The sequence below is a fragment of the Cyrtonyx montezumae genome, unplaced genomic scaffold (assembly GCF_038088225.1).
Source record: "Cyrtonyx montezumae isolate F1298 unplaced genomic scaffold, pur_monq_1.0 scaffold_1, whole genome shotgun sequence".
NCBI classification, from domain to species: Eukaryota; Metazoa; Chordata; class Aves; order Galliformes; family Odontophoridae; genus Cyrtonyx; species Cyrtonyx montezumae.
The window spans coordinates 7,992,498-8,015,232 of record NW_027071825.1 but is presented as its reverse complement, the minus strand read 5'-3'; the positions used below and the strand labels follow the sequence as shown (position 1 = coordinate 8,015,232).

At 39.7% G+C, this 22,735-nt stretch overlaps 1 protein-coding gene across 4 annotated transcripts; it reads right to left on the bottom strand.

Moving 5' to 3' along the window:
• Positions 1-1,524: 1,524 nt before the first annotated feature.
• MKNK1 (MAPK interacting serine/threonine kinase 1) lies at positions 1,525-22,555 on the bottom strand. Of its 4 annotated transcripts, XM_065739334.1 has the most exons (14): positions 22,411-22,555; positions 21,222-21,297; positions 20,388-21,144; positions 16,964-17,062; positions 16,097-16,194; positions 14,918-14,997; positions 13,476-13,549; positions 10,604-10,708; positions 7,585-7,640; positions 6,661-6,756; positions 5,623-5,817; positions 4,856-5,020; positions 4,234-4,277; positions 1,525-3,299 (listed from the first exon to the last, which is right to left on the bottom strand). In XM_065739334.1, the coding sequence occupies exons 4-14, from the start codon at positions 17,058-17,060 to the stop codon at positions 3,071-3,073; spliced, it is 1,239 nt and encodes a 412-aa protein (XP_065595406.1). In that variant the 5' UTR covers positions 17,061-17,062; positions 20,388-21,144; positions 21,222-21,297; positions 22,411-22,555; the 3' UTR covers positions 1,525-3,070. The 4 variants fall into 4 exon arrangements, with proteins under 4 accessions (XP_065595406.1, XP_065595398.1, XP_065595415.1 ...); XM_065739326.1 differs by lacking the exon at positions 21,222-21,297; XM_065739343.1 differs by lacking the exon at positions 21,222-21,297 and having other exon boundaries at positions 4,234-4,274.
• Between the last annotated feature and the right edge of the window lie 180 nt (positions 22,556-22,735).

Sequence of the window (22,735 nt, the reverse complement as noted above, 5' to 3'; positions counted from 1 at the left end):
CCTGCAGCGTTGCTATTTTCCCAGCTTATCAGAACACATGTTTGAATGCTTAGTCACCTCTTTTCCTTATCTGCCCCATTTCCCCACCAAAAAACCTCTTTCCTCTTTCTAGTCAGGAAACCCATAGAAGCTGCGTGCCCTGTTCCACTTGGTTGGTTGTTTCTATTCAGTAATTGAAATAAAGCAGTACAGAGATTCAGCCCTTTCTGAAAAGGGTGCAATTCAGCAGTGAGATGCAGCCACATTCAATAGGAGACATGAACATATGAAGTTCAGTCGACAGCAAATATCTGTGAAACAGTATTTCAAAAGAACAGACCACTGATACTCTGGGATTTGTGACTTCTATCTGCACAGAAGTGCCATTCCCCCATTGAAACAACAACAACAAAAGCCTCATAAAGGCATTCAATATGGGACTTCTGGGGTTATGAAGCCCAAAGAAAACTCAATTGGAACTGAAAGTTAAAGATCAGAAAGGAAGGAGGCACCTGTGATAGACCAGAAGATGAATGTGACTTCATTTTGAGGCAAATATTTAAGTGTTAGTAAGAAGTTGTCTTTGTATCACTTGCTGCTGTAAGGCCCCCCATGCTCCCTGCTACCCCTCTTACCCTCACTAAGGGGAAGAGGAATGAGAAGCAGAGGGTTTTAAAGCCTACTTCTAACTAAAGCTCCTGATCCGAATATGGCAGAGGATTTCCTTTAGAAAGATGCGAGTGCAAACAGAGGGCCTACCATCTGCTCTGGGATTCCTGCTCTATTCAGATCTTACCAGAAAAAGAAACAAAGCCCACAGTGTTTGACACAGACCAACTGATGTGATTGTTGCAGGTGAACCTCATGCAGGGAATGCTGCGTCCCGTCCCCCACACTGACTGCCTTTCAGGCAGAACAGCTTTCCCCATCCAAACTCAATTAGAAATGACTAGTCATAAACCTCCAGAGAAATTTAAAAACTGCCCTGCAAGCAGTGGAAACTAGTTTACATCTGGTAATAGAAGAATTGGCTTAAGTGACTGCCTCTTCCTTGTTTGGGGCAGTTTTCTCAGCTCCCAATCTCACTCGACTCTGGCACATACTGCTATCAGCTGCTTGTCTTCCTCTCTGCCAGAGGTTACTGCCTTGAAGAAGCACGTCCAGATTTCAGCTCTTCACTAAAAAGCCCAGCATCTCAGCTTCAAGCCCTGAACAGATGAGTTTGCAAGTATGCATCAGTGGGGAACAAGGATGCTCTAATACAGGTCACAGCATCCACAAGGCAGCTATAAGCACCCCGAGAGCCTCACAGGGTTCAGAGCCACCAGCTGGAGGGCTTACTGTAACCAGCAGACAAAGTTTAACAATTTAGTGCAAGTTCTGCTTGGCAGGAGCCTGATAAAATAATACAGCCACAACAAAGCCTACCCTCCAGAGTAACCACAGAGATGTCAGTCAGTCAGTCCTGATTTTTCTAAGCCACCAAAAATCAACAGCAAAAATCCCAGGAACACCACACAGAAGAATCGTCAAATGTGTTAAATCCATAGCTTAAAATGGTTTAATAAAAACAAAGCAAAATACATTTCATAATCACTGGCACAACGTATAAAAACTTTTAAATAAGAACTTTAATATTAGTCACAAAATACAGCATACTGTATAAAAATAGCTGTATGTACACTGATAAAAGAATGTAACACAGCTCTGAATAGGACATACGAAGACATTCAGCTTTGACTACTCAAATTTCAAACACTTGTTGGATCAGCTACTTTACTCCTTCATGTTCTGCTTGGGAGAGTTTTATGCTGGCAGTGGGGGACCCTCCTTTTATCCTCCTTCAGCCTGTGCACAATGCCCCAGCAAAGGTTTTCACAAATGGCTGGTAAGGTTAAGGTGCATCATGCTGGGCATCTCAGCCCAATTTTCACAGCTTATGTTTTAGAAAGTGCTCAACAGTTGCATCCTTCTCAATGGACACCTTAACTTGGTCACTCAACATCTTCAGCTTTTCAGCCAGTACCCTTCCAAACTACTCCTGCTCCCTGGTGCATCACAGTACTCAAACTGGAACTTGAGATCTCAGCCTGAGTTCACTACATGAGTGCAGCTTGCAGAATTGTTTCTGAACAGACGTACCTCTGGATTTGATGATCCTAAATTATTCACATACTAAAATTCACTCAAGCCTGTCCATTAAGAACTCCAGGTAATGCATATAAATGGATTTGGAAGAATATGAGTTTCGAGAAAAGAAGGTATAACAGACAATAGCATTAATATATTTTAAAAACAAATACTAAGCATAAACTTGTCTGCAATAATATTGTTATCAGACTTAAGAGCATAACTGTAAGAGAAAGGGACAATGGACAGAAAGAACTGGTATAAAATGCAGTACACTGTAGTTGAGAACAAGATGTCAGAAAAAGAAACAACATCTCCAGATTCTGTCCCACATGCTGATGCACAAATTGTCAAGAAGGAAAAAAGAAAAGCAACACCGTCATCATCTCAACAAGCTTGAGACCTCCTTACACCTTTACAATATCACCAACAAAAAAATCATGCTCACTGAACGCAGTGGAGACACAGATCCACCCCCAGTCATCATCTCTGTTTCCTGAGTGTACAAAAAGAGAGATGGGCACTGTTGGTTGAAAACAGTCTCTACTGCTGACACTAGCAGCAGCACCTTGCAAGATTTGCTATCAAAGAGAGCAAACAGATATGTAAACTTTGTGCTCTGCCAGGCAAAGCAAGAAAGTACTTTTTTCTAAAATGTTTTCAAGCTTGAATTTTAAAGTGTGCTCTTCTAAGAAAATATGAAAGCTTTGTGATGTATCACCTCAGATAATACAGCAGCAAAACCATCTTCTCTAGTTTAAAAACATCAGTTAAATTATCTTAATGCACCAAATCTGACAGGCAAAAACATTCCCATAAAAAGCTACCCCTTTTAAGTTACAAAGGGCATCACAAGAGCAAGCTTCTATTCAAAGAATCAGAAGCAGAGAAGCTTTTATCAGTTCTGAAAATCCACACAATAAAACAAGCTCATCTTGCCAATGTATAGCAGGAAAGAAGTTTAAAAGGCTTTATGGGGAAGTGGCTGGAAGTCACTGTTTTTGGTGGCATGTGTCATTGCTCTGCGCTTGGCAAGCCGGGATTTGGATGGAGGAGAAAGCTTCATGGAGCACACAGCATGGGCAGCACTCTCCTGCTCTGTGCTGAGCTCGTTCTCATGTTGAGACAACTGGCGGTTAAGGGCTATAGCCTCAGCAGCAAAAAGAGTCAGGTCTTTTGTGCTACTGTTCCTTTCAAGGGAAAAGGAGAAAGCAGTTAGAACACGTGCGAAGAGGCAGTTTGGCTTTTTACCCTTTTTATGCATTTCCAGGAAGTTTTCTTTCCCCTACCAAAACACTGACACAGTAGGCAAAAAGACCAGTTAATATTTGCACCTCCTTACTGTGAAAACCAGCAACACATAGCAAAACCGCTGTGAGATTCCGAAAGCAGACACAGTTTTAGCCCTCCATCTGCCAAGGACTCCCCAGGAAAACCTGGGAAGCCACCTGTGACACCAGGCTTCAGCTTACATGTAAGAAAGGAGAGGCACGTGGAACTATCCTGTTTTTATCCCGAAAACTAAAATCCCACTAGAATTGCACATCTGGGTTCAGGAATTGCATTTCTGAGGAAAAGAAAAACCTGGAATTGCCAGTGGCAGATACAGAAATAAAAACAGATGTGTGACTCAGGCCCACAGAATCTGTCATCAAACCACTTTAAACAAAGCTTGTCCTGCTCATGGTTAAATTGCTACTGTGATTACCACATTTTCAGTGGAAGTCAGATCCGAGTCTGTACATACGATTATTCACCCATCAAAATGAAGTCTCTTTGGGTAACACATGCCTTTATGCCTCTTTTTGCCTCCTGGGCAGCAAACTGCCAAAACCATGATTATTTCCAGACTAAGATTAGCCATGCTCCACAGGAATCCTCTCCAACTCCTTTCCCACAAACAAGTAAGATTAGATTATAAAGAAAAATGACAGCTTTAATATTTCTGATGCTCTTAACAAAATTAGTGCTGCCATACTTAAGTAGTTCCACTATTAACCACAGACCTTACCCACTCATTTGCCACCTCCTGCCATGTCCTATCCCTCCCCATTCCTTCAGTAATAATTCCTGGCCAACCTTATAGATATTAAAAAAAAAGTGTGAAAAAAAACAAAAGATTACCTTTGAAGAACTTGAGGGGTAGGTAATCCCCTTTCAGGAGCCTGCTGGAAGAAGCAGTTCAGAGAAAGCTAGTTATGCATTAGAAGGTGGGAATCAAACATTCACAAGAGCTAATGGATACTGTATATTAACTACTTTGCTGTGGGTTTACAAATGACTGCTCACTGATTTCCTAATCCACCTTTCCCATCACAAAAAGAGACCACCACTTGCAGGTATAATGCAAAAGCTTGGGAAGTTCTCCAGAGGGCCTATCTGCTCTTTCTTGAACTGAGAACTAAAGCAAGAGAGCATACAGTTCTTTTAAAACCATACCTACCAGGATTCTGCAGCATTATATTAGAGAGCAGCACCACAATAAGCACACTGCAGTGCCTAATTTCCACAGGAAAGCTATTTAAAATGCATAAAGCAAATTAAAAAAATACTTAAAGCTTGACAGAGTCATCCAAATATTTACCACACAGAGCTTCAGGAAGAATAAAACCACTGGATATAGTGTAATTAATCAAGACAAGAGCACTAAACATGAAAAATCTCTACTAAATATTTAGAGAGAAGGAGCAGCTTGTTTACAACTCAGGAAGAAGAACAACCCTTAAAAATACAATGGGATACATACTCCTTGAACCCACGAATGTTGCAAAACTTGAGCAGCACTAAGCCGTTCTTTGGCATCACGAACCAGCAACTTTGAGATGAGATCTTTGGCCTCAGAGGATATATGTGACCAGTCCTTGTCAGGAAATTCATATTTGCCTTCCTGAATGCTTTCAAAAAGCTTGTTCTGGTAAAGAAAAAAATCTTTAAATTAAACAGCAACTAGAACATAACTAGATGACTTCCCAGGTGAGATGCTTCTCACCCAGTTTTATCCACTTCACAGGGTGAGTGACAGCTGAAACCAGCTAGTCTCCTTATACAACAAATCAAGGGTGTCAGGGAGCTCCATAGAGTGACACAGTACATTTTAAGACAGCCATGATACACAGCTGACAACACCTCTCACTCCCCAGTAACAGTGAAGTCAACATACTGTTTTCAGAAAGAATAAACTCAGGCTCTGGATATATAGACTCTTTGGGAGCTCAACTTTCACCTGAGGAATTGTGGTGATTACTATAAACCAGATCAAGGATTAGAGAATACAGTGAGGATGGGGGAAGGGTAAGAGGAAGCTCTGTGCTATCTCATCAAGAGGAGAAAGAGGTATCTGCCAACCATTACCTGAGAAAGGGCTGTTGTAAATCAAGTCTTACATTACCAGACTCACTTCTCAGTGAGAGCTTATCTTCCCAGGTAACTAATATGCACATCACTTTCAGAGCTATGGCCAGTCTTACACAGGGCAAAGTACAGTGTCTTAAGTATGCCAGTACATGCATTCACCTGGCAAACTCTGCAGACTTCTCCTCTGTCCCAGCCACAGTCCATGCCACAGTTGCCCACAAAAGGAGGATAACCACTGAGCATGATGTACAGAATCACTCCCAGGCTCCAAAGATCACATCGTTTATCGTAGAACGTGGCCTCCTCTGTGAAGACTTCAACTACTTCGGGTGCCATGTATTCTGCTGACCCACACTAGGGAATCAAATTTAAGCAAGATTTTGAAGTGAGGCTTGAATTAAAACAAGGAGATGCTGTTGGCGTTTTTTTAATTAAACCGACTCCTCTCTTTACAACATATGCCTCTGTCTAAAAGCAGAACTATGCATCAGAGACTACTGAAACTTGCAGCTAGATTTTACTGCAGGTCTCACTTTGTTAAGCCTCACAGAAAGCAAGAGATTCAACTGGTCTCAGAATTATAAGCTGTTCAATATTAATCTATCACTTTATTCACAGGATCTACTTACTCATACTTCACATTTTAAAATCTTACCCACCAGTTTGGAGCTTTTCAGAAAGCAAATAATTTTATCATGGAAAATGACTTTGAGAAAACAAGACTCCTGAACAATCTGACATTTTTCTTTCACAGTAATGCCAAGAGAACAGCTCTGTAGTTTTATAGTTTATCTGTTATGAAGCAACTGCTTACAGGGTTGCATTCCCTCTAGCTCACGGGTCTTAGCTACAAAAACTAAGTATGTGGAAACGCAGACAAAACTGAATTCAAACTCAGTCCCATAAAAACAGGAAACATGAAAATCTTTACTATCTTTGGGGAGTTGAGATACAAACAGGATCAGTGTGATGTATTCTAGCCAACAGGAGAGTTGACAGAGTGAAATCCTGCTCTTCTGTTCACTTGTTCTACAGCTGGGAAACCAAGACAGCAATTATCACATATATACCTGCTTTAAATGAACTATCCACCACTCAGCATCGTTGCAGTTGCCCTTTGAAAGCTATGCACCAGAGATGTGAAAAACAGTTTTATGGTAGAAGGAGAAAAGCAGGAAGCCACAGTGCGTCTCTTACCGGTGTTGTTAATTCTGGAGTAGTTATTGGAGTACATGCACTGCTCAGCTTCACTCCACTACCAAGATCAAAGTCACATATTTTCACTGGTGAAATCTAAAACCAAAGATAAAAACACTCCAGTTCAGAAGGCTGGGTCTGTCTTAGTTTCAGCTGGGATGGATTTTTCTTCAGAGTGTCTAGTATCAAGCTATGTTTTGGTTCTAGGAGAAAAATAATGTTGATAACACAAGGATGTACATAGTTTCTGCTAAGCAGTGTTGTACACAGTAAAGACCATTCAGGGTGAAGGGCTCAAGGAGCTGGGAGGAAACAGAATTAGGACAGCTGACTTAAACTGGCCAAAGGGATAGTCCATACTATTCGGCACTGTGCAGAAGGAGTTTTGAAGGGGGGTAGGAGCTCATCTCGCTCTCTTCTGCTGCTCAGGAGGTTTGGTGGGCATTGGTCGGAAGGGTGATGAGCAATATCCCTCAGTAGCTCCCACATCCCCAGCATCTGACCCTGTCACATTACTTTTACCCTACACATTACACATCACCCCACATTAAGTGGGGTGCAAAATGGCTAGGCAAGTGCCAGTACACAGTGGAGCAGTTTGGGAACTATGCATAACATGACCAGCTGGACTGAAAACATTATTTGTCCATCTGGGTATTACCTCAGAATAGATGAGATGCTAAGTTCCAGTTGCTATGCCATCTCAAAAATCAGTTAATTTTTTATCAGCTGGACAGATACTCATATTTTTACAACTCACAGAAGAATTTAGTCTCTTCCAGGCTTCAGTTCTACTAAATTCAGTTAAGTTCACTAATAAATTCAGAAGTTTTTGTAAAAAGAACAGACTGAATGTGAGCACTGACTTAAGTTTAACTCTGTGAAGCATTGTTGTTTTTTTTGTTTTGAAGAACAAAGCAGCACCTTTTCTGGAGATTCACACAGGATGTTTTCAGGCTTCAGGTCCCTGTGAGCGATTCCTAAACAAGAAAACAAATTTTCATTAGAGAAGATACTCTCTTGTTTTATTTCTCTTTATTTCTTTCTATTAGAAGATGGTCTGGGAAATGTTCTGGCCCTGAGTTTACACACACACCCTGTAATGACACTGCAATTAACTAAATTTGTAAAAAGTCACTGTTGCATCATGCTATACCTTTATCATCCTTAGCTGTATATAGGAGTCAATCAAGCAAACAAGAACCTGCTAACACTGGAACATTTTAACTTACCCTAAAATTAACTCATTAAAAACAGCTTGTTAAGATGACAAACCTGTAAGAAGGTTTACTTGTGTACACAATTTAGTCAAAAGATTTTCGTGCCTTCTACAGGAAGGCCCTTCTTTCCAGAGTGACCATTTGATAGTCTGCAGGACTCCTCTCAGCACAGACACTACTTAAGACATTGCTCAGAAGAAAACACTGAGCTTACAGAGGAAAATATAGCTCCTTTAATGACATGTACAGCTACGTACTCATTGCTGAAGCAAAAGAAAATATCAAGGCTTTTGTGTCAGAGGTAGAAAAAAGTCTTCAGGAGAACCACTCACTCAATTGCTACCAGAATAAGCAGACCCAGCTGGGAAACTCAAAGTACCTGTTCGTGCAACTCACAGGCAAAGGTGATGATCAAAACAGTTCTTCAATTGCCTAACCATGCATTTGCTGGAACTTCTCCATTTAAATATGATCAAATATGATGGGAAGGTAGAAAACAAGTAGCAAAAATAAAATCAAATGAGCAACTTGGCTACTAGCAGCACTCTAGTCTTGTTTAAAAGCACTCTAAGCACACTTGCTACTGCTCTATATTATGATAGAAGATATCCCATCAACTTCTAGTTAAGATACCAACTACTTTTCTTCATTGCAAACCACAAGAAGTGACTTAAAAAATCTAACATTCATAGCATAGCACTGATCTAAGGGAATCAGAGCAGTTTCCACTGCTTACACATGGAAGAGGGAAATGTGACCAACATCCATCAAGGTAGCCCATGTTGGCATTTACAGCAAGGCTGACAGAACTCCCAGCAGCTGGCTTGGCTTGCAAGGTGAAACCTAACAGCATTTTTTTTGTATTACAGTTTGAATTCAAATGTATGGTTATATAATGTTTTATTTTGCAGCCGCACACAGTACAGAGAAAAGAAAACAACTGCCTTTAAACACTCCTCCAGTGGATTATTAGCAATAAAGCACACATACCCCAGGTGGGTGTAAGGCAGTATTATCATCCAGCCGAGTTTTAAACTACTACGAGCAAAAGAATTAGTTCTCCCCCCCAAAAAAAAAAATTGAATAACTATCTAGCTGTAGCACTTCTCTGTTAAGTTGTGTGATAAAACTGCTTTCATTTCCTGTTTACTTCGGTGTTCTGTATGGTACTTACTAATTATTTTAATGTGACACAGAAGATCCATAAAGAGAACAATAAAAAGAAGCAGGATGTTGTTGTAGCTGATTCTGTGAGACATCCCCACTGTACCAATTCACAGCAAACAGCAGGAAAGAAAATATATTGATGCTTTAACACCATTTTAATGAATCACATCCCTTTTGTTTGGGCAACAGGGAATCAAAGCTAAGTAGTCTAAGAGAACTACAGAAAGATACTAGCTGAGTAGATATTAAATTTGCTTGAACAGTATTCCTAGACTTTCTGCTCTTAAACAGCCTATTAACACGATGAATGTGTGTCTCTCCACATGTCTGCCCTAAGTTTTCTGTTTATTATTCACCCCATAACTCCAAGTCTAAACACAACTACTCAAAGACAACACTCTCAGCAGATTTAAAACTCAGTCACCACATAGCCAGGCTACAAATATTACCAAAAATCTTAATCCAAATTAAGCTCTTTTAACTTCTGATCACAGTCAGAACACTGAGCAAGATCAATATTCCTTGGTTTTACTTTATTTACTCTTTCTGCATTATCACTCTTCTTGACAGATTCAACCTATGGAGGTATAAATACTGTGATTCCAACTCTTTAAGCATAAGTAGTCCTGTGACTTAGAAGTAAAGCCTACAAACTAACCTATTTTATTTTACTCAAGAATTTAGACAGCAAACAGATCTGCTGACCACCTGTAAAAGCTGGCTAACAAGAATAAGCAAAGTGAATGGAAAGCTTGTCAAAATAAGCAACAAACATAGCCTTCAACTAAATGCCATTCAATTCAAAAGTAGTTACTGCAATAAAATGAAAGCAAACATTAAGTAAACTGCTTAAACTAGGTAGGACCAGATAATCTGGACAAGGATAAGGTTTTAGAGTTATCTACCCCATTCCACTTGAACACATAACTCTGAGACTACTATAATACACACAGATGTTTTGCAATGAAACTAGAGTACTCTTAAGTAGAGAACAGCAGGGGGAAAACATTTTAAAGAACTCTTCACACACAGAATGGCTTTTAAAGCTAACCATATTCCTAATGAAATGCAGGCATAGCCAAAGAAAGACTACGGTTCACTCATAGGTCTCTCCCTCAACAGTGGGGACTTGAATGTAGAGACCAAAATCTAACATGGAGTTCTTGTAATTAGCAGAAATTCAGGGTAAATACAGAAAAATATCTCTGCGGATCTGAAAGAGGGGGAAATTAAAAAGAAAACCAGCTCCCTTTTGAGTAACCTTTACAGAGTGGCGTAGGTAACGTGAAGAAGCAAATGGATTCAATCCTAATGTTAATTCTCCTCAGCTGATGATTTAAAATCTGGTTTCCAAAAGGCTATACCATCCTAACACAGCTGATTACTAAAGCTACCACATTATGAAATGATTATTATAGAGGAAAATAACATGTCTTCTGGCACGGCTGGAAATAGAAATGCTCGCTAAGTTAAGGCTGGCTACTTCCAGATAAAACATGCTTCACATCCTAAACGCACAGTATCAAGTAGTGAAGATGGAGAGAAACTTCCTTTACCTTTCGTATGAAGAAAATTCAGAGCTGAGGCAATATCTCTCACCACTTTGCTAGCTTCTCTTTCATTGAAATGCTTCCGCTTTTGGATATGGGCCAGGATTGAACCTGTAAGAGTTAACAGATGGAAAATCTTACTGCAAACGCTGACTGAGCCAAGAAAATGATCTGTCAATACGTGGATCTAAGCGCAATGGCTACTACTGGTCTGCAAGAGAGGGAAAACTGACCTCAGTGTGAACAGTTTCAGAGAGAATTTATTTAGAAAAATTATCTGAAACTAAAGTGTTGCCCTAATCTTATTAATATTTTTATTTCTCAGCAACAAAAGCCTCATGGTCCCATGCTTTTACATGAAAAAAGCCAGAGAAAACAATTACAAAACAACAGATACATTAATGCATTTTTCCATTTCTCTCATTTCGTAACAGCCTTTTACAGGAGGCAACTTCTGTGTACTGAACAGGAAAATGATAAAAGAATAAGTAGCTTCAGAATGTAAGTGTACTAGCGTATAATTCTCAAACCCTGTAGACTTCTGGTTTAAGTACAGCATGTGAATTAGTCATTTTTTACTGCCCCAGGACAAGTGGTCTGTTTTCCACATACAACGAACATCAAAGACTTGCTAATGGTACTAGCAAAGCTCAAGCATCAGTTTATATGTACGTAGGACTTCAGCAAAATCCACCAGTCTCCAGGTCGCAGCAGGACATCCTTGAACTAACTCTCCTCATTTTGTGCAATCTGACAGCTGAAATCCTGCTCTGAAAGTCAAGTAAGCACTTTTTTTTAAATCTCAATATCATCAAAATGAAAATACACTCCTTAAATATACAGTTCCCACTGACATCAAGATAAGGCTCACACAGTGAGCCAGGGTTGTGAAATCTGACAAAAGGCCTTTAAAATATGAGGGATTGGTAACTGGTAGACAGGGTACCACTGGTATCTCTTTAACAAAGGATAAAAAGATAAGGAAATACACTTCTCTAAGTGAATTCCATTAATCTTCTCAAAATGTTAAAAAAACCTTTAAAAAGTAATTAAACATAACCCACAGAGATCCAAGCCCATTAAATAGCCTCACTACTTGCATTTTTTATTTTTATTCTTTTTTACTCAGAGATGTATGCTTTTGACAGCAGTTAGGCAGTGTTAAGTAACTGTGACATTTGTGATAAGCTCCAAATACTGCATATATCTTATATATCAGGTGAATTCATTTTTATTCCTAAGTTTGAGATGTGGAAGGAAGCCTCCCCTCCTCTCTTGTAGGATGTCACATTCTTACACAATCAGTACTGTTGCCACTCCTCCACAGTAAGGATTCAGATGGAAAAAAGGAAGAAGCTGACTGGCAGAGAGAGTCAAAGGAAGGATGAACAAAAAGACTCTTCAGATATGCTTCAAAACACTATTTCAGATTGCTGGAAGAAAGCCACCTTGGAGCAGGCTACCAGATCTCAAAGACACAAGGTTTCTCCTGCTGATAACATCATTTATGAGCTTACTACACATTTTTTAAGGGCACGGAGTTCAAAGGATTTTCCTGGCAGAGTTGCACTTCACACAGTTACAAAGTAAAAACAGTTCCTAATAATGTGCCCATCTTTACGGAAAAGCCTGCAGATTTTTTCTGCAAGTCTTGGAGAACAGATCACAGATAAAATGGGAGCCAAACTCCTTCAGTTACCACAGCTACAGGAAAGCAAATGAGAAAATGGGAAGCCCATGCTATGACTGAATACTAGCACTCCATCTCTGAGACTGGAGTCAGAGCCAGCCATGTTGTTTATATCAACATTGAAATCTGCAGCACATCAGAAGCTGGTCCAACCCGATTCCCATTATTTCTTTGATAATCATTCAAACCCACATAATTAACACTTCAAATACTGACGTCTTTCAAAGAGAAAAGCTTCAGCCCAAGTTAAACACTGGAAAAGCAGTAGGTAAGATAGCAGAGAGAGCTGCACTATTACCCACTCAGCAGCAGGTACATTGACAAGCATAGCCTAACATTCAACAAAGAGAGAGTTAACTAGTAGAAGAATGCACAGATGGGAAAAGAGACAAATGCAGGCTCATTTCAATCTAGCCCTGCTACAGCTAATTTGCCAGAGAAGTCTGTGCAGTGGAGAAACCTAGGCAACAATAATGAAATGATGCAGTAATTTTAAGGGAAAGTGAACAAAAGCTCTTTCTCAGTGAAAAGCCGTGCCCTTAAGAAAAGGGGTTCTGCACCTATACTAAAATAATTTGCATTTCTTGCAAATGTGGTTTGCTACTGTCTTCCTGGCCAGTGACAATAGATGGTGTTATACAGACAGAAGCATAAGCCTTCAAAAAGCCAGATGTTCTTCAAACAACATGTTATACTTTTAACTCTTGTTTTTTCACATCATACAGTTAATGGATACTGTAATTATGCACATGCAAACAAACATAAAAAACTGCACAACTCAGACTTCACGTCCACTTGAATGCTCGATGTAGCCTCATTCCCCAGTGAGTGGTAAATACTGGTGACCAGTGATCACAAATGCTCACTTCAGTGGCTCTCCAACAGCCACAAGCAGACGGCTTTACAACTGGAGCAAGGCGAGACAAAAGTAAGATGTCTTTTTTTCTAATAGCCACTTCATCAGCTTCAATTAAACAGCATCAATCCTTCACTGAAGGAAAGTGTTACCAGGATATCTAGATTCTATACTACAGTCATGCATAATATTCAACAGACTGTCTCCCTCTGCTGCCTCTTTGTCTTAAAACTGACAAGCATTTAAAATAAGCTCTTCACTTTCTTTTAAAACACTGAGACAAATAGGACCCAGATGACTCAATGAGCAAAGGCACAGTTGCTGTACAGTACCTCCTCGCAGCTTCTCAAAGACAAGGTAGTATCTTGTGTCATCTTCAAAGAATTCTATTAATTCCAAAATGTTCCTTTAAAAAAAAAAAAAAAAAAAGGAGTGAAGCAGAGAGTGTAAACACAGCAATGAATGTTTCATTACGGATAATTAGGAAGTGCCAGAAGTAACCAAAACTGAAAGTGCTAATTAAACAAATCGTTTTGGTTGCCTCTTTGCATTAAAATCAATTTCCAACTCACAGTGAAATTTAAGCAGAGGAAACAGGCCAAAAACCAAAATCCTCATCAGACAGGATTGAAAAAGACTTCTGCTACTGCTCAACTGACAGGAAGATAACTGATAATAGGCTGTATCTAATAAGTTGGAAGAGTACGCTTGTGCTGAAGGCAAGAGCAAAAAACAATTATATTGGCATTTCTTCTCTGCAGAAATCACAAAGCAAAACACTCAGGGCTCACAAGAGACCAGCAACTATCAACATGACATTAAGTCCAGTACGTTACTTGCCAATTTCAGACTAATTTTGGTTTAGCTAGTGGATGGTCTTCACACAGTGCAGCACAAACAGCCCAAGCTGCCTTCAGCGTGTCCAACATTGAAGATCCCATAAGATTTTTTCAAAGCTTACAGGAAATGCAAAGTCTGTGTGATGAAGATGGTCACAGGAACTGCAGTTTTTTTAATCAGGTATATGCTGGATTATCATATGCTCTCAACAACACAGAGAACAAAGATTAATCTGCTTCTCAGTAGCACAGCTTAAAGCTGTCAGTTTGGTAAACAAGCTTGTTTTTAGATTACCTTTAACAGCTGCACTTAAAAATTGTTTAAAAATAGACTTTAACATGAGCTACACAATTGTACTACAGATAGCAGTGACATATTAACAGAGATCTAAAGGAGTAGTTTCAGAAACTGCTTACACTCATCCCAGAGCACACTGTCACTGGCAGCACAAGCTCTCCCCCCCTTTCAGACATGAGTGGCAGCTTTAAAGTTACTTCATCCTCTGGCTAAATGAAGTCAGCACATTCATCCAAATGAAAACTAAACTAGCTTTTGTCTTAATTAAGAGTTCCAAGCAGGAGGACAAATACAAAGAAAAAAAGCACACATTAAGAAAGGGCAAGACATTCAACAGCAGCCTGCTACTAGGTCAGCTTTTGCCAGTGGTGAAATCAGAGGGGAAGTGTCAACATGTTTATTCCTTATTTAGATAAAAGCCAGGCATCACTGAAGCACATCCAGACTACACTGACCTGGATGATGGCTGAGTTATACAACTTAATTTGTAACCATTTCTCTAAGTTTCCCAGGTAAGAGGAAAATCTTATTTTGAACAGATAAGTCTAAATTTCAAGTGGTTTTAAGGAGACACAAATGAAAATTTGAAACTATAATACTCAAGATACGTCAAACAAAGAAGAGACACTATACTTACTTATTACCCTGACACTGATACAGTGTTTCTATTTCACGAAAAACCCGACTTCTACTGTGGCCAGCATTTTTTTCAATGATCTGTGGAAAGAGACAGAGCTCACATTCAAAAGATTACTGCAGGAACTGTGCCTGTGCCTCTGGATTTGGATAACTGATGTAGAACTTCAATCTCATATATGACCACCAGAGAGAGATACTCCACATTTATCTGTCTGTTTAATTTGTCACGTGTCATCTATTTACAGTGTCAGCAGAGTCTGGAAAGCATTCAAAGAACAGGAGAAATGAGGACAGGAAGAGAAGGAAGGAACTAAAACCGCCTGTTACCACAGTTACTGATCAGTAACCACAAGCTTTTTCTTGCATCATTTTAATTCTGCAGAAAAGGAGATCCTTTTCAGTTCTAACAAAAATAGATTTGAGTCATATCAGACATGAAATAGACAAAAAGAACAGACTCCTCATTAAGTGCATTTAATTAAAAAGTACTAAACTAACCACAAAATGAGACACTGGCTCATGGCACAAATACTACGGAGACCCAATATCAAGACCTAATATATTAAAGCAAACACACACACAATCTCAAAGGCCTTCTGCAGTGCCATCAGAAGTCACCTGCCTTCACACATTCCTCAGACTGAATGAGGACAAAGGCTTTCCACAGGAGTGGAGACTGAACAACTGTAACCTGAACTGAAAGCTCACAATGCTCCTGCAAGTACTAGCACCACCAATATACAGTGTCAGGTTCTCGTTTTCACAGTCAGATTTCTCTAGTATCTGAAGACGTATAATTCATAAGGTAGCTATTCATTCCAGACTTCACACTTCAACTGTTATACAAACAAAATTACAACATCTGCAGGAGTTTTTTTTCAGAAGGGATTAAAATTTTGTGCATCTGTTCTTAGCTAAAGAATCAAGCATACAGCCTTCCCATCACTACTATTTGTAATTAAATGTGAAGACTTGAGACAGACATGGTCCATAAATGGGCCCTAGCACTCAGCATAGTAGTATTAGAGAAGATTCACCTCTGTCAGAAAATAAAATATATAAAGAATTTCCTAAAAGCTTTTGCTATTACACACTCTATTCCATGTTTTAACTTAGATAGGAGGAGGTAGAAAACGTGTTACGGGTGGAAGTGACACTGCTTCTATTCTATACTTACTTTTACTGCATATTCTTTCCCAGTTTGGAGGCTGACAGCACCCTGAACTTTGGCATAAGCTCCCTCACCAAGGAGCTCAGCAGTCAGCTTGTACAAATCTGCCAAAGAAACCCAGCAGATGGGAAATATTAGCCAAAGCATTTCAGTGAATAACATCAAGACGAGCTATTTATCTGATGAGCACCCCCCCCATGACAACAAGGGAGAATATTTCCTTGGTAATGACCACAGAGAACAGATTTATGCAGTATTAAAGTAGATGTGCCAGGCTTAATTATGCCTCATTATTCACCTTTTTTCCTCCTCATGTTCCAAAAAACTTTAAAGTTGATTTCATCCCAGCAATAAAAGGACAAGTTTGTTTACACAAGCACCATTTTACCTCAGTGACTGCTAGGACCTAAACCACATTCCCTGTCTTCACTTACAAGTCAGAACTGATTTTTTTCCAAGTGAAAAACACTTCCCTCCTTGATCAGAAAATGCCTACCATGTGAAATCTACTTGCAGATGTAGTCTGCTGAAGACTGCTACCACCTTGATCTGTAATCTACCTTACAATGCTACTTCCACACTAAGAAGTTTCGTTCTGGTCAGTTTTGTCCCACTGAACTGTGTTTTTCTGATAATGCCTTGACATTTGTGTTCACATCTAGCAGTCAAAACACTGATTCTATTACCAAAATCAAATATAAATAGGAAACATCGATTTCAAAACCACAAGAAATAAAAAGTGACTGAAGGCTGAAACAATGAAGAAATACAGAAACGTTGACTTTTAATGTTGGCCAAAACGCAACATTTAGCTATGAAATTTGTTAGAGAAAATGGCCCATTACAAGTAGAAGCTCAGAAATTACCACCAACCTTCAAATTTCCCAGGGACATGATCTGTGGCTCTGGTCCTTTTCTTTTTTTTCCTTTTCACACTGTCTGCTACAGCAAGAGGCTGACTGCTGACCATCTCTGCATGACAGAACATAAAGGTGCTTTTAATACACACAGGATTACTTCAGGAGAAAATGCACATATTCCTGTTTATGCCCATAAGCTATACAAAAGTATCTCTGCCTCCTTACCACAGGCTGATGCTTCTCCCATAGAAATAGAGGAAACCTACAAAAGACAAGCTGGGTGCTGGTTAACAGTTTTGGGGAGGTTTGATAAACATAAAAACAAAGGAAAATAATTATGGATCTGTTGCAACTCCTCCTCTCACAGCACACTAAGGGAAAGCACAGGAATAACCTCACTGAAAACCACCATGAGCTACCTTCAATAAAACACATGTCCTGAATCATAGAGGGGAGGCTGGAAGGCTGAAGACAGACAGGATTTTTAACCCTCATACAGGTACTGTACTTTCAGCTATGCTAGTGTTTAAGACGTTTTCAGGTCACCTTAAGAAAAGGAGCTCCCCAAACAACAGAAGGGTGAAGAATGGGAAGTCCTAAATGCAGCAATGAAAAGAAGCAACCACAGGAGTCAACAGGTCAGAGGAGGGATCTATGTCAGTTTATGCTGACAACAGGCCAGCAAAACATTTCTTATAGAATCAGGATGTCCCTTTCTAAACCACAGATTGGAAGATAACCTATGCTCCAAAATGAGCATAAGATTTTATTTCTCGTACTAAAAGCTGCAAATACTGCAAGAGCTTACTCAGAGGTAACAATTCACCGATGATAACACAGCAGAAAAAGACCCTCTCTTTTTTAAGGCAGGCCTAATCAAAAGCAGCACCATGCCAGGGGCTACTTCAAATAGCTACCCTATTTCCAGAAAGGTTAAGTGATTCCACAATCCACTCACATGAGCAGTTTTCCAACACTTCAGACGTATCTGCCAACTCGGCTCCCTCAGTTAAAAATTGCTGCTCTAAGTCTTCAAGCAGTACTGATGAACTGCTAACACATTACACAGTCAGTGGGATTTCTAAATAAATTCACTATTAAAGGTCTTATATTACAGAAAGAAAAATAATAGATCCCTAGAAATAGTATGATTACAACAACGATAGAAATGCAAGTCCTAAAACCAGTAAGTTTTCAGGCAATTCTCCTTTAACAGAAAACCTTACTGAAGTTTTTTTAAACTTGATAACTGTTTTTACACTTCTGATTCTAAAGCACTCTTAAAACACGGAGAATCTGAGGCAGAAAATGTTACACAACCATCTACCAAAACATGAGAAAGAAAGAAAAAACTGCTTTTCTTGTCAGTATCTGTCAGTAACTGCTATTATAAGTGTCACTTACAATTCGTGTCTTGTCTCAAATAGACAAACGCTATTTAGAAAGCCCTCTAATGTCTTACTGCAACACTTGAAAACGCATCACTCAAAGCCACAATCATCTATTCAAGAGAACAGTAAATCCTCATTTTCAAGTCTTTAGCAGAAATCGTTGCAATGGAAGACACTTGCTAGTTCTGAAATACAGTGAGAAAGACACAGGCACACATTTCACCTGCTTCTGAAGAAACAGTTTACTTTTAACTCAAACTGACATTTAGACAGGTTCAACTTTTAAAATAAAGATAAGGCCAGCCTTTGACAGCAAGTCCCAGCTCTGACTGACTTCAGCTTGCATGTGAAGTTAATCGGAGCTGGGATAAAACAACACACACGAAGCTGCTCAGTGTTAGTTTGACTTTTTGAAGGAGGCACTTCATTCCCAAAAGGTGTCGAGCCCGTTCAGCGACCTGACCTTTTACAAGTCAAAAAATCATCCCTAGACAGGTAGCTCAGTTAAAATATTACATGGATTTGGAGTTCATATCGAAGACTAAAAACTATGCAAAAAGAACAGGAGATAAACCCTTCACCTCAGCACAGATGACACATTTGTTCACGCCATCTCCTGTGCTCTACCAGTTGGCTATACTATGTACAGCCCAGTGCTTAATGCCTCACTGCATTATTTCAATTCCTTTTGGTCTGACTCAATTCCTAAATTACAGATAACTGCTTCCTTAAAACCAGAAAGTTCACCAATTATCTTTACAGAAATCAAATTACTGAAAACTGATATTTTCAACCTATAGTCTAGACCAAATGTACTATCAGATAGGCATTAAGTGTTTACTATATTAGATTTTATTTTTTACCCTTCCTGTTTGCTATTTCACGTCAGTGTATTATTTAAATTCTCTATCAACACAGCTTTTTCTTGATAGGTATAATAGCTTTATTCTCGTTGGTAGAAGGGAACTAGACCAAAGTTTAATTAACAACTGGAATGACAAGAAAATTCCTTTTAATTCCTAATCGAATGCCTTAGTGGTTCTTCAAGTTTTCAAAGCAATGTGTTTCTATAACTGTACATAAAAGTCTCTGATGACATTGAAAGACAGCATGCCTCAACCTTCCAAGCAGTGCTGAGGTGTTTTGCACACTGCATAACTACCTCTGGTGACAAGGACATTTGGGCTCTCAGGAAACTCACCCTGCCAGACAGAAAGCACAGACTGGATGAACTGCTCTGGAGAAAAAAGGTTCCCAGATGCATCAGGTCCAAGAGGAACATTAAACTCTGTCGTTTAAAGGTCATTTTACAACGTGGCTCAAAGTGCTGAACTCCTGCTTCCACCAAACCAACTTGTCCACCCATCTTGCAATCTATTCTGGCTGAGAGCAGGGAGGCAGGTGCTTAGAGCACTTCTTACATCCTTCTCAACCGCAACAGAGTACTGGCTGACTGAGTTGACAGGAGCTGAAGAAACAGGGAACAATTCAAACTCTGCCTTTCTTTGCCAGACAGGTTAGGATTACTGCTCACAGGATAACACAACCCAGCAAAATCCATACTTCAAAAGGACAAAAAAAGCATGCAAATTTTTGCCTTAACTGCAGTGGTGTTGAAATCTTGCATGTTATTATCATCACAATTCAGTGCTGAGGTGATATTTAACATATACACTATTCACAGCCTTGTGTGGGAAGGTAATAGTTGCAGTCTTTTCCTCTTTGCAGTCGTGGCCTCTATAATATTTTCAAAAGGATGAACAATAACACTTATTATATAGAACTCATATATACACTCAAATAACGACAGGTAGAGAAGGAAAAATCAACACAGTTTTCACTACCTCCATTTATTATCCTTCATTTTGCTTCCTAACACTCCATATACAAACACGCCAAAATCCACTATCCGAAAGTAACTCCCTTCTTATTCTTATCTGCTTACCAAAGGAAGGAAGACTATATTTAAAAAACAAGCATACGCATATCCAGGAAGCACTTGGAAAACACAATACAGATGGCCTTCTTCTATTAAGAAGCAGATACCTTGTTTATGTGTTTGAATTCAATTGGAGGAAGCAGTTTAAGCAGAGTCCAAGTACTACCACCTGCTCCAACACTGTCTTGCTTGAACTGAGTTGTTTGGTAGCTGAAAAGGAACACATCACACTTACATTCAAAAATCACATAAATATTGTTATGTACACTACAGTCACATCCAGAGTCTCAAGGGATTGCAAGAACCTGTTGCACTGTGCTTCAAGCACAGTAAGGGCACACTTCTGCATTAAGGATTTTACTTCCTATACTTACAGAATGCAAAACGCAGCATTATTGATAATATTCCACTCATTTCAGCTGACAGTCATTCATCCATATGGTAGTCTGTTGTAATTAATTCTTAGCTATCAAAGTTGCCATATTGCAGATGTTACTGTACCACCTACACGTTGTAATAACTGACACTACCCTTCTAAAATCCTTCACTCTGAAGGCTACAGCAATCTTTTTCTTTGACCCCCTGCTTATCTCTGTGATTCCCTTCAGTCTCACTTTTAGAAGACCAGTCACCTTATCTTCTGCAAGTTGCAGTCTAACACCATATTCGCAGGCACCTCCCATGCAAACTAAGGATGGGGTTTCTGAGGTTCTGAATCAAACCCTCCAGCAATGGGTGGATCTCACGTTGCAGGACAGCACAAACTTACTTCAAATAGATTCCTCCTACCCCAATTTATTACTTCACCATTACTGGGGAAACAGGGAGAACCTTAATGGAACAGAGAGCACGCCTTCCCCTCTCCTGTAGAGAGAAAAAACAGACAAAGAGGTCTTCTGCTGTGATCAGTCATTGTGCATTATTTTAAAAGCACTAGTTACCATTCAGAATAACAGAAAGAGAACTTATCATCCTCACTGGAAAGATCCAAAGGCAAACAACGCGAGCACGATGACCCTAAAATGAGTTAACAAGGAAGGATAACAAATGAAACTGAAGTTGGCTGAAAAATGTGCTGTAATCTTTCCACTTTCTTGTTTGGGACAACTTGCCTTTGTGGCAGCCAAGTGAATAACAGAATGAAATAGGATGTAATATTTCATCAGACTAGCAAATAATCATGAATGGTAAGCAGCACCTGGGACAGCGTGGCATACATACTGGTTAGGGAACTAAAAACCATCTTCCTTCCACTTAGAGTCATACAGCCTAACAAGGTATTTAGTGCTACAGACCACAATGGAAACTTCATATTTAAGAGTTTCTATCACAGTGCAGCAGGACCTTAGCTGCAAAATCATTTTAAATTCCAGATCATACATATTTTAAATGAGAAAAGTCCTTGTAACAGTACTTTGACTCAACTACACAAAGCTCCTCTAACCCCTTGAGCAGTTTTAATTTAAGGAGCTGTGCAGGGCAAGTAAGTCCCAAGGACCACTTATGAAATAGCAAGCTGCTCTCCCACTGGAATATCTGATGGCATTAAGAACTCTGAGCAGTCTGCCTCTGCACCACCAATGAGCTTCTCTAACCCCACACAGTGAGCTCCATTTCCAGTTTTCAAGTGTAAACCAAAGAGAATAACTCCTTAGAAGACAACTTTACATTTTGAACAAACGCAAGATAAGGATTTCCTGATCATACTCAGCACCCCACAGAACATTAGATAAGGACATTTCTCAGTGGGAAAAAGGCTACACAACACACTCCCATATTACAAAAGCCTCTTCTGGAGGGGTTCATTTACCACAAAATGTTTTTAAAGCCCAAAACAAGAGTGATTTTTCTTCCACTCTTCTTTCACCTAAAATTAACAGCCATTGAACTCCAGTGAATTTTCACATTTGATGTCACACACAGAAAAGCGTGTGCTTCAATACCGTTACTGGAGTCCTTCATAGTGCCAAATATATATTTTCTGTGTGTGTGTGAAAGCTTTACGGAGTACTTAAGCAGCGGTTGTACTACAAAATAATGTTATGACTGACAATATTCAACTTCAAGAGGCTCTCAGGTGCTCAGCACACCCAATTTCACCGGCAAGCTGCCAGTACCGCCCACAGTTACCTTGAGGACTGCAGTGGAAGGGGCTCAGCTCCACAGGTGTGTTCTGCCCCTACTTCCACCCAGCATCTGGGAGGCATAGGGAGCAGCTTTGTTTGGATAAAAACCAATGGATACACCTTCAAAGTTACCAGAACAAGCGGCAGGCTCTCCGGGCAAATCGTGCAGTGTTCATCTGTATGAGAGAAAAGAGACCTTGATAAGCAGTCAGCTCATAAGAGAAAGAGGGTAGGAAAGGGGGAGGGGGGGGACACAGCCATCTAATTGGTGGTTGACTTTCAAAGTCAGCGCTCCACAAACCAGCGCCAAACGCTGTCAGGGGGATGGG